Below are 12,620 nucleotides of genomic sequence, written 5' to 3' on the forward strand. Positions count from 1 at the left end.
CGTACAAAATATACGTCAAATCAACATTGTGAAGCGCGTGGTTGTTTCTTGTCCGATTTTTAAATCCGATTTTGATTGATACAGCGCTGGTATCCTGTATCCCTTTGGGATCGAAAGAAGGAAGGATGGATGGATGGAGATATGAGATGAAAGACAGGAAGAGATGAAGACAGGAAGAGATACTGGATATGAAACGTTAACATTTAAAAGCAAGGAGCTTTTATCACATGATGAAAGCTCCAGTGATTAAAGTAAGAATCGAAAAAGAAGAAAGAAAGGTTACGAAGGAATGAAATAAAGAATGAAAGATTGAGAAAAGAAAGAAAGATGCAAGGAAGTCTGAGAAAAAGAGCGCATGAAACAAGATTAAAAAGAAAGAGAATCAGAAGCTTAAAGGGCTATGAGAAAGACGGAGGAGGGAAGTCCCATACGATGCTTTCGCGTAAACTAAGCATCTGATTGGATTCAATTCAATTCAATTCAATTCATGGCATTATGCACGTCACTTCGATCGTTTTGAGCTTCACTGAACACGGAAGATGGGAAAAAGCGCGCTTCAACTTGAACATCAAAAGACACATTGTTAACTAATGTATCAAAAGAAACCCGTACATGCGCTTGAAAACAAGCGTAGAAAGTACGTTCATTATAACATAAGTAATAGAACTTAAAGCGATCCCTGTAAAACCTGTATTGGGATAAAGCTGTCAGAGTTGATATGATAATGCGATTTAAATTCAACTTCTTACCAAGGAGAGTTCAAATTTCAAGTTTGTTTAAATTTTAAAAGACACGTTAGGATATTGTTTGCATAAGTTTGCATTAACTAGCATATAGCACCTAGAAGAGCGCTACAATTAAACTACTAAGTCATACCCCCAAGTCATAAATGTTTGGTGTGTGTGCATATTTAATACAATGTAGCAATATTTTCAGTTTTCATTTTTCTTCTTCTTTCAAATGTAATTTAGCCGGCAATATGCATGCTTATCTTGTGTAACGTTACTAAACGCAACTCGATATTTCCATTTCATTAACTTGCAATCCCATCTGTCATTTTATTCATTCGATAATTCAGTTTGGTCTGGCAGGTGCCGGTTACTCCCATGGCATAGTAACGGGCGCTGCGGGATTTGTAGTAATTTCCCGGGGGATTTGTTTACAAAACAACAACGGGAAAAACCTAGCGGTCATCGGGCTGTTCTAGTAGAATTGAACAAAGGGTACATGTATTATCTTTCAATCATCAATAAATCTACAAATCAATCTTTAAAAGATACAATAGCTCATTATATCATTTGGATTACTGTAGTATTTTATCATCTTGTTCAAAACATTGCAATATTACAACAATAAGTACAAAATATAAAATATCAGAAAGGAAGATTCCCCCTTTTTTGTTATGGACCGTTCCGAACGGCATCCATTGTGACCTGTCACCCTTGCCCCGGTAACCGGAAACATGGAGTTTTCCGTGGTGGAGGTGTTTTTGCACCACCTCGTAAGTTTCTGCGATTTCTACTATTTCTACCCGTAACCTAGGCCTCATATTTTGCCGAATGTAGGGTGAATGTACAGGGCACACGTGGGTCGGATTTGCTGTAGTTTGTTGGTATTTTTAGTAATATTGTGTCGAATTTGGTGTCCGTTGTGTGGTGGGCGGGTGTTACACAACAATTTTTTTCTGCCATGATTTTCATTGTCCTGACTTGCCGTACCGGTTTGCCAAGGTCGTCATGTTTTTCTGCGAGTGTGCCTAGACTTACAGGGTTTTGTGAACCAGTCTTACAGGTATATATATTGAAGAGGCAATATCTGGGAACCCGCGTGAACTTTGAAACCTGGAAACTGGCCTCTTGCCAAACAACCCACAAATTATTATTCATTGATCTTACGCAAGAAAAAAACCTTCCACCCTTCGGTATATTTTGGACGAAAGATAAAAAATATTAGAATATACTACTGTTCATAACTATTCGTCCTTCATTGATTGGAATATTTTCCCAGATCACTCCCACAGTCCCACTAAAATTTAGATCGTTGTGGTGTCCTTTTGTTGTTGTTTTTTTGTAGGCTTGGAGTAGCAAAAATTGTTCCGCTAAAATATTTGGAACTCCCACTTTTCCACATAATTTTTACCACTTAGAATTCGATACTGCTAGTCGATATGAATTTGAAAAAAAAGCAGAAAAATAAGGAATTTGTACATTAATGGATGAGAGAAGAATTGTTTTCTTGTCCTTTGGACTTGTTTTTTTCTGTGCCATATTTTTGTTTGCTCAAGCCAAGATCACCAAATACATTTTTATTTGTTTTTCCGGGTGCTAAGCCAAAGGTTATCGAATCCACAATACTAGTACTGTGCAAAATACTCGTAGATCCCTCCCACAATTATGCTTGACTGTTCCTCTAACCCAGGAGGTTAAAAATCATTGTATTCAACCTCCTTGCTCTAACCTAAGCAGAAAGAAGTGTTATATAATACCTATAGAGAGACAAATGACTCTGAACTGAACCAAGTGTAAAACTGAGCACCTAGAGACCACGTCTAGCGACATGTTAAACAAGGACAACAACAACAAATGTTAGCTCTTAGACAACTTCAGAAAATCCATTTTATAAACTAGAAAGGCCGACATTTGCTTGAGAGCAAATGCAGCAGATGGCTTCACCACATCCCCCATACCGAAAATGGATCTATCCTACGATGGCTGCCAATAGTCTACACCCCCATGCAGCAATGGAACCTTCCAATGCCGGAAATAGCCAAAAAGCCCTATTTTACATAACTTTAAAGTGGTGTATGTCAAAATCGTGAATGACATTCTTTGGACATGTGTCCAAGGTATCCCCATACCAAATTTCAGGTCATTCGGATTTAATATTAGGGCACAGGAGCCAAAAATGTACATTTTTGGTCCGAAAATAGCAAAAGAGCCCTATTTTACACAATGTTAAAGTGGTATATGTCAAAATCGTGAATGGCATTCTTTGGACATGTGTCCAAGGTATCCCCATACCGAATTTCAGGTCATTCAGATTTAATATTAGGGCACAGGAGCCAAAAATGTACATTTTTGGTCCGAAAATAGCCAAAAAGCCTTATTTTTCCCAATTATAAAGTGGTGTATGTCAAAAGCTTGAATGACATTTTGTAGACATATGTCCAAGGTATCCCCATACCAAATTTCAGGTCATTTGGTTTTAGTACCTGGGAACCAGATCTCAAAATGTATATTTTTTGCCAGAAAATGGCCAAAAAACCCAAATAAAACAATTTTTCAAAAAAATGAAAAAAACGCGTCAGGGTATTTGCCCACTCTACCTTCATGCCAAATTTCGTGTTATTTGGCCTGAAAATGGCAGAGATGAATCCATTTAAAGAAATGGCAGGAGGAGGAGGAGGAGAAGGAGAAGAAGAAACATGAGGGAACACAATATGTCTTCACCACTTTGTGGTGAAGCCATAACTACAGAATTGTATCCACACAAGACTAATATCTTTCCTTTATTTTACCAGTTCACTTGTGTGACCGAAGTGTCGGCATATGTGAAGCATATTGAACTGAGGTTCAACTCGTATATTGAGGTGAATGAGTATGAGCCTTACCAAGTGTTCCTGGCTGCCATCGCCTTTACACTGGCTATGGTATGGCTGTACAACTTCCTCTTCCTGCAAGAACTCAGTAAGTTTCTTACAGCTTTTTATTATCTGTTTACTTAAATGTTAGAGTGAACTGTTGATTGATATGACATTTTTTGCCATTGATGTTCTTTCTAAAAGCATTTCTGTATTGAACATAAGTCATTGGTCAGTTTTTAAGTAAAAAGGAAACATAATTTTTTTGTACAATTTTGTACTGTTTCAGAATTTCTGATTTCAGAAAAAAATTTCCTAGAAAAATCCCTGTTCTGGTGTCTTATACTCGATCTATTAAGGGATATAGCTATATACACAAATACTTAGGTTTCATTTGAAGTTAGTTTAGTCAAGGTTTTAAGTTAAAATCAAACTTCAAAGTTCCTGAGTGTTCAAATGTGTATAGCTGTAACTGTAAGATTTTGTGTATGTCTTACCTCTCCCTCTCCTATCTACTAACAGGCTTGTGGGAAAGGTTCAAGATGGCAACCTTCAAAACTCTAAGGAGTTTACCCTACGTGGGCCCCTCGGTAAGGTCATCTCTTATAATCTTACACTGTACATCTAAGTCAGGGGCAGCGAAACAGATTCAATGTGTTGTTCAGTCTCCTTTAGGAGGTTTATGGAAGAAAGTGACATTTTCATAGCCACAATTGAAAGTTCTTTTATAAGGAAAGGTTCTTGCTTGGTAAAGGTACGTACCGTTTGTAAAAGTTGTAAAGCCTCAAGATATCAGAAAACTGAGCAAAGGTGTTGTAAAAATCTTGCTTATATTTAGTTATAAGTCATAACAGTCTGACTGTTAATTTGCGCTGATTCAGAGGAAAGATGTACAAGGCCTTGGGAAACTTAACAAGCTTATGTCTTTTCAAGTTGATAGTGGACATACATTGTACATTGCACAACGTAGCTTCACCACAGCTCATGTTTTCAGTCAAACTTGCTTGACAGTCTTGCTGTTCTTTGTATGAAAGCTCATTTTTGTCTTGTTGTTGATTTTCTCAGATTCAGAGGGAAGTTGACAAGGCCCTGAAGAACTTAACAGACAAACATGTGTACATTTGTGTATGTCTTTTCAAGTTGACAGTGCATGTTCTTCACTACGACTGATGTTTTGAGCCAAACTTGCTTGACAGCCTGCTTTTTTTCGTATGAAAGCTCATCTTTGTCTTATTGTTGATTTGCCTAGATTCAGAGGGAAGTTGACAAGGCCCTGGCGGGCATGGCGGGGTCTCTGTTCAAGCTGCCCGCAGGGATGAAGTACGTCAACGGACTGCCCCAGACAGGACTGTCTGAGGACCAGGTCATGAGGGCCATCAAGGGGTACCATCAACTGGGTAAGGACAGAGGGAGGGAGAGAGAGAGAAGGAAAGAATGTGTGAAAGAGAAAAGAAAGAAAAACAAAGAAAAGGGAAGATAGAAAGCATTGGCAAACAAATAAAAATTTAACAAATGACCTTTATAGTCATTTTAACCTCATCCTGATTCAGTCTGATTTGAAAAGGAAGAACTTTTCTCAAATCCTTGTGTGAAGCAGAAAGCTTTAAGGTATAAGACATCTATCATTTTATAAGTTGTATTCCTAAGAATTTGTCTTCAATTAAGTTAGAATGTTCCCCTTTTTTTGCAGGCCACGTTGACTGGAAGAAAGGAAATGTTTCGGGCACTGTTTACAGTGGACAGCCCGAACTAACGCAACTCTGCACCAAGGTGGGGAAACAGTGATGTTTGTTTGTTTATTTGTTTGTTTGATTCTTTGTTTTCTACCTCTTCCAACAGGTATGTGGCTAGTGAGTATCATGATTAGCTAACCCCTAAAAAAATTGGTAGGATTGTCTGCTTGTTCTTACAGTACCTTGACAACAAAATTGGTGGATTCTTTTCCCTACAATTTCTAGATCTAGAAAGCTGTGAACAACTTCTGCAGCTGTATGTGCAAAGTTGGTGTAGTATAGCCAGCTGCTGCTGCGCCGCTTGCCTGCGAAACTGGTGTATTACACCAAGGGGCGGTTATTCCAGCTATACAGATACAGATCCAGATACAATGATGATAATGAAAGTACCCTTCTGTTTTGCTTGCCAGGTGTACGGAGAGTTTGCGTGGAGCAACCCGCTGCACCCGGACGTGTTCCCCGGGGTGCGCAAGATGGAGGCAGAGGTCGTGGCTATGACCTTGAAGATGTTCAACGCTGGAGTGAACGCCTGCGGAACGGTAAGTTACAGGAAAGGCTCACAGAACTTTACCTTGTTTACACTAATGAGTCCTCCACAGAGGTGACAACACCTAGCCTCCTTTGCAGACTTGTGGGGCAGTGGCGTTAATGTTTTCTGGTTAGTGACGGAGGGATGGTTTTGCCGTGGAGGGACTTTGCCAGGGAGAGAGTTTTACTGCTCTTCCTCGGCAGCAAAACCATCCTTTTGCAGCATAACTCATATTGCTTTCCAGAAAACATTAACGCCACCACCCCACAAGTCTGCAAAGGAGGCAAACAACACCTTTCAAAGAGCAGAGACTCAGTGAAACTTGCTTGCTTACACGTGAAAGAAGTTACTCAAGCAACTGGATAGATTTTGAAACAATCTATCTATCCTGTATCTATGGCTATGCTGTAGTAGCTGTTTTCTTGTGTATCTCATGACCTGCATGTCTAACCTTCATCGCCATAACTTGTTTGTTTGTTTCCAGATGACCTCAGGCGGCACAGAGAGCATCCTGATGGCCTGCCTGGCCTACAGGAACATGGCTAAGGAGCGTGGCATCACCCTGCCCGAGATGTGAGCACCTTCGTTTGTTTGTTTTTGAATGGGCAACTCTCACAATGTGGAAACCATGTTACCATTGTTTCAAAGTGTGCACAACAAATTTGCCAAAAACATCAACAAACCTTCAGCTGATTTCTTTTCTTGTAATTGACAAAGTTATGATGGTTAAAATTTATATTGAGTGTTTTTCTTTTGGTTGGATCAAAAGTTTTTTAAGTCTATAACAAGAAACTTTAGTGTTCAAAAATTTGTATGGAGAGTAACTTTTCTCTGTGTTGGATTAGGAGTGTACAACATTGAGACCGGTGGTTGACTAATGTGTATTCCCCCCTCCCCTCCCCCCAGTGTTGCTCCTTTCAGTGTGCACGCTGCCTTTGACAAAGCTGCTCACTACTTCGGTATGAAGATTATCCATGTGAACATGGACCCCAAGACTTGGATGGTCAGTCTGAAGGTGGGTGTTACAGCATTAGGTCCAGGTTGAGTACAGGTCAAGGTTTATTTGAAGTACTTTCAGTAGAACTTTAACCACAAAACATGGATGGTCAGGGTGAAGGTAGGTATTATATCATTAGGGTCAAGGCCAAGGTTGATTTAAGCCCATGTTCAAAACCAAGCCAGACTCCTGAAAATGGTCAAGACTTGTACAGGCAAACAAGTTTAAGTGGAGGCAATAATATATTGGATCAGATATTAGGATGTTGCCCGGTAGTAGACTGTCACTCATCATTTTTTTTTGCTGTCTTAAAATGTACTTCACGGTTACAATAATACATTGTAAAAGCTTCTACATGTGTGTAAGATCTGCTGTACATATGTCACTTACCACAGTCTATGACACTGACAAGTCATGACAAACATTTTTTCTCTCCCCCACAGAGCATGAGGAGGGCCATCAGCAGCAGAACCTGCATGGTGAGTCTGTATAACTGGTCTGATTCAAACTTGCTCGCTCTGTAACCTGCTACCTGTACCATAACCCTGTGGCCAAGGCTGGTTTGTGGCCTAAGGGTACCTTTGCATAGTAAGGTTTGAAAAAGAGAATTCCTCACTTGTATCCTGATTGTTATTTGTTAGGCTGTCTTAAATTTAACCTTCTTCCTGCTGTCTAGCCATGTAAGCAATGAAGGTTTGGTGCCTAAAGACTGTACCGAAGTATGGAGAGGGTTAAACAAAAGAGCATGTCTCACTATAACACTTACCACTGTACCACACACACTATTGTCACATATCAACACATAGCCTGGAGTCCAGCCATCTTACTGTTAGCTTACTGTTAGCTACCCTGCAACCAGATGTTGGGGAGTGGTCTTAAAGAGGTAACAGCAAGATGGCTGGACTCCAAGCTAATCCATCCATGTATTTTGTGCTATTTGCTCACACAGTTCTGTTGTTTATTTGTTTTTGTTTGTTTGTTTGTTTGTGTTCCAGCTGGTTGGATCTGCCCCCCAGTTCCCTCATGGAATCATTGATCCCATCGCTGACATTGCCGCGGTAAGAACAGATCTGATGTTTCTTCACTCTGAAAAACTGTTGGGTGTTTGAGAGTTATTTGTTTTGCACGTTTGTTCTTCACTGCTCAGCATTAGAGCGTTTATTTACCCTCGTCAGTAGCTGAAGAAAGATAGTGGATGCCGTCTGAAAGCTTCTACGCTTCACAGAACTCAAGTCCAGTGTACAAGTTTTATCCTTACTTGTACTGAAGCATTTATTTTGTTGTTGTTTGAAGCTTGACAAGCCTGAAGGATTGTTGCTGGAGTTTCTTTGTTTATTTATTTGTTGTTATTTACAGCTGGGCAAGCGTTACGGGATCCCGGTGCACGTTGATGCCTGCCTAGGAGGGTTTCTGTTGTAGATTCTATGTTTGTTTGTTTGTTTATTTATTTGTTGTTATTTACAGCTGGGCAAGCGGTACGGGATCCCGGTGCATGTGGACGCCTGCCTGGGAGGGTTCCTGCTACCCTTCATGAAACAGGCTGGGTTTGACCTGGCTCCGTTTGACTTCTCTGTGGACGGTGTGACCAGCATCTCTTGTGACACACACAAGGTGAGACACACACTCACTATCTGGTTTATTGCCTGTTGTTCCCTGTAACCGAGGGTTAGACGTGCTTGCACACTTATGCTGAGTCTTGATGGCAGCCTGCCATTTGCCTCTGTCTTGTGGGTTGATGTTATGAAGGTTTAGGTGGTGGAAGTCCTCTTGAGAAACATGTTATATTGTTTGTTTGTTGAGACATGTAAATATGTAGTTTGTCAACAAACCATTACTACCATAAACTACTTCTACAAACCAGTCCAACAGGAGCTCAGGATTCTTCTAGTATAGTCTTACATACAATGTATGATGACTAGTGTAGTTGTAGTCTTACACTGTTCTCTCTCCCCTCCCCAGTATGGCTTTGCCCCTAAGGGCTCCAGTGTTGTCCTGAGACTGTTCTAGTGTAACCTTACACTGTTCTCTCTCTCCCCTCCCCAGTATGGCTTTGCCCCGAAGGGCTCGAGTGTGATCCTGTACAGTGACAGGAAGTACCGGCACTCCCAGTACTTCGTGCAGCCCAACTGGCCAGGCGGCGTGTACGCCACCTCCACCATGGCTGGTAGCCGCGCCGGGGCCATTGTTGCCGCCTGCTGGGCAACCATGATGACCATCGGAGAGGACGGTAGGTGTTGTTGATGTCCAAGATCATACGGTGGCCAGGCAGTATCCAATGGCCAGAGGAGTGTCCATTGGCCATCGAAGGGTCACCAATGGATACTGTATGGCTAATGGATACTGCTGGCCTGTTGTATCCAGAGCTGTGCTCTATCTAGAGCTGTAGTCTATCCAGAACCGTGCTTTATCCAGAACCGTGCTTTATCCAGAACCTTGCTTAGGCACGGTTCTTCGTAGTCCACACATATCCAGAGCCGTGCTTTATCCAGAACCTTAGTCTGGCACGGTCCTGGGTAGTCCATGCCCAGAACCTCGCTCAAACATGGTTCTGGATAGTCCACACATGTCCAAAACTATGCCTGGGGCAAATCCGTGTTCTGGGATACGGGCCGGGAAGACTATCCAGAACCGTGCCTGATCCTACCTCTAACACAATCAGGCATAGAAATAGATAGGCATGGTCCTCAAATCGATACAATTATAAAGACTATTTAGAACAGTGCCTGATCCTAACCCTAACCCATTTAGGCATATAATATATGTTTTTTTGCTTCTGCCAACACTAGCCAAATTGCCCATGCTACAACAAAAGTACATGTACTAACTGTTGGTACATGTAAGTTCTCCAGATGAAGAGAATAACCGACATGCTAACCCGTTCCCCAGGCTACGTTGAGAGCACCAGGAAGATTGTGAAGGCTGCGCGCTACATCGCCAAGGAGCTGCGCAAGGTGGAGGGCATCTTCGTGTTCGGGGAGCCCGAGGTCAGCGTCGTTGCCTTCGGGTCAACGGAGTTCGACATCTACAGGGTCTCCAACACCCTGACTGCCAGGGGCTGGAACCTCAACTCACTGCAGTTCCCATCAAGGTAGCTAGGGGGTGTTCTTACACAGGGGGTCTCCAACACCCTGACGGCCAGGGGCTGGAACCTCAACTCTGCAGTTCCCTTCAAGGTAGCTAGGGGGATCTTCAAGAACAGGCGGTCTTAAATTAGTGAGTTACATGGCAGGGGGTGGTTCAAGGGCTGAAACTCATTGCAGTTCCTCTCAAGGCTAGGAGGAGGGGTTTTTCAAAAGCAGAGGATGTTCAGGGATAGAAAGTTGGTAAAAGAATCTGAAGTATATGTTGTTTGTACTTAGTAGAGAGTTTTGACTTTGAGTAATTAGAAAAAAAATGGGAGACTTGAAAATTATAAACAAAACGCTCGCTAAAGCCCGTCTGTTTGATTACCCAGCATCCACCTGTGCTGCACGCTGCGCCACACGATGCCCGGCGTCACCGACCGTTTCATCACCGACGTGAAGAAAGCCGTTGCCGAGGCGATGGCCAATCCCAAGGCAAAGGCAACCGGACAGGTGAGGAAAAAAAACTTACACGCTGTAGCACGTCAGCAGAACATACTGTGCCTTCACAAACCTGTCAAGTATTGTGGGTAGCTCTTGAGCATAACATCTCACTTAAGGATGATGTATTCATGTATTCAAGGATGACATCCTCTCTATAGTTTTCAAATTGTTGTGTTGGAAAAGATACCATCGACAGTGGGCAAATTTCTAAAGCAAGGTTGACCAAACACCCACTAAAAACCGTGAAAGATTCGATTATAATATAATATAATAACACACATTGTACTTTTGCAGGGTGCGATCTATGGCATGGCTCAGGCGGTACCAGACCGCACACTGATCTCCGAGATCGCGTGGGGCTACCTGGACTGCGTGTACGACACCAAGCGCAAGGAGGATGACGGCCCTGTCAACGGCATGCACCACTGAGGCGTGCTAAGTGGCCTTGGATTTTAATCCGCAGCCAGAAATAGGCTGTATAGGGCCTTGGATTATCACCAATACTCATGTTTCCCAGTAGACTACAGTTAAAGAAAAACATTGCATGAATTGTGCAACTTACTTATTGTGTGGATTCCACACAAATTTGTAAGGAGTGCAAATTCTAACACATCATAGTAACAGTATCTTTGTCCAACCCGGCAAAAGCATATGTTAGTAATAACGGTGGAAAAAAAGTTGAAAAGAACAAAAAAATGTTTTGAATGTGGGGACATCCAGTCACTTAAAACATTTGTTTATCAATTCTCATGTTGACAAATAGTCTACAGAACTGTGTTCAACAAAAAAAACATAAATATTGTACGAAGTTTGCTGCTAACAGGACTTGTGAATTTTTTCACACTGTCTTGGTAAGTCGCATAATTTGTACCTCTCATTAGCATCAGTATTCTTGTCCAATCCGGAAAAGACCATTCGTAATTATGGCACGAAAATAATCGTAAAGATTTTGGAAAAAGATCTACGGGAGAAGAGAAAGAGATTTTGGAGGATTGGCAGTTTCTTTTACATTGCAGTCAGGGGAGAAAGTAGTAGGCAAATGTTGGGAAGTTCTGTTGGATACAGACTTCCTATGAGAGTGACACAAACCCATCCTAAACTGCCGTAAGTTGTAACAAGCAGGGCGACCAAAATTGAATGATATGGGGAAAGAGATACTTTTATCCAAACATCTGAAACTCCAAAATGTTACACTTTTGTGATGGGGAGAAAGAAACGTTGAATAGAATTTGTGATGCTCAAAAGGACAACATTTATGCCTATATGGTGCTTGGTGTCTCAAACCTTTAGTACTCTGCTAACACGTAAATTGCAAACGTTAGCCTCTGACATGTCATTTTTGTGGCAGTTGATGGTAAAACAGAACAATCCCAAACAACCAATGTATTGAGCAAATGTTGCAATAAAAAACAGTGGGCTTCAAGCAATCCTAAAGAGCCAACAGGAAGAAAAATCAACTTCAAATGACCAATAGGGTGTGGAACTAATTGAAAACTATATAGGAAGATTGTACATTACACGTAACAACCATACATACAGTGTGTAGGTTGTTCTGACACATACTGTAACATACTACCCCAAACCAGTATGCAGAAAAGGTTTGAACAATCAGAAGGGTTTTATGTTTGGACATGTCCAACTCTGTTAAGCAACTCAATGGTAAATGTCTATAGAAAAGATGCAAAGAGTAAGAAAATAGCAATAAAACTTGCTGTACAAGATCTTCCCAGCTATACTTGCTGTGGGATAGTCAATGGTTAAAAAAAAACAACTAAAATATCCATGGTTAATGTCTAACGCATCCATGCTGCTGTGTTGACAAACAATCATCTTGATGTGAAAAAGAAAAGCAAGCATTTTTTCTGCTAGTAACAACAACTTTCAACAATAGATTTTGTTACTTTTAACATTCTGAAGATTTTTTTTACACTGTTGCAAACCTTCGTGGTTTATCATATAAAGCAACAAAGAAATGCAAGTTTATGTTATGTTGTGTTCTTTGTCAAGTTGTATAATTTTGGTCTATACACATAATTTTTTTTGCCTATACAATAACATTGTATGGTAACTGTTGAAGTACTTATATTTGAGAACATGTGTGTGATAATTTTACTGTCATTGAAAGGTTAACATTTCCATTCCTTAGAAATTAACATTGCCATTATTTTACATGTGTATCATTCATAGTGAATGGTGTGTGATATCTGTAAAGATC

At 41.0% G+C, this 12,620-nt stretch overlaps 1 protein-coding gene across 1 annotated transcript; it reads left to right on the forward strand.

Moving 5' to 3' along the window:
• Window positions 1–1,455: 1,455 nt before the first annotated feature.
• On the forward strand, window positions 1,456–11,178 carry LOC109481352 (sphingosine-1-phosphate lyase 1-like). Its single transcript, XM_019783898.1, has 15 exons — window positions 1,456–1,501; window positions 3,521–3,686; window positions 4,103–4,170; window positions 4,830–4,977; window positions 5,271–5,350; window positions 5,724–5,852; window positions 6,327–6,415; window positions 6,749–6,857; window positions 7,283–7,318; window positions 7,835–7,897; window positions 8,304–8,450; window positions 8,883–9,066; window positions 9,726–9,927; window positions 10,294–10,414; window positions 10,700–11,178. Exons 1-15 carry the CDS (start codon window positions 1,463–1,465, stop codon window positions 10,832–10,834), a joined length of 1,716 nt encoding a protein of 571 aa, XP_019639457.1. The 5' UTR covers window positions 1,456–1,462; the 3' UTR covers window positions 10,835–11,178.
• The last annotated feature ends 1,442 nt before the right edge of the window (window positions 11,179–12,620 follow it).

The sequence above is a fragment of the Branchiostoma belcheri genome, unplaced genomic scaffold (assembly GCF_001625305.1).
Source record: "Branchiostoma belcheri isolate BF01 breed outbred unplaced genomic scaffold, Haploidv18h27 scaffold55, whole genome shotgun sequence".
Classification (NCBI taxonomy): Eukaryota; Metazoa; Chordata; class Leptocardii; order Amphioxiformes; family Branchiostomatidae; genus Branchiostoma; species Branchiostoma belcheri.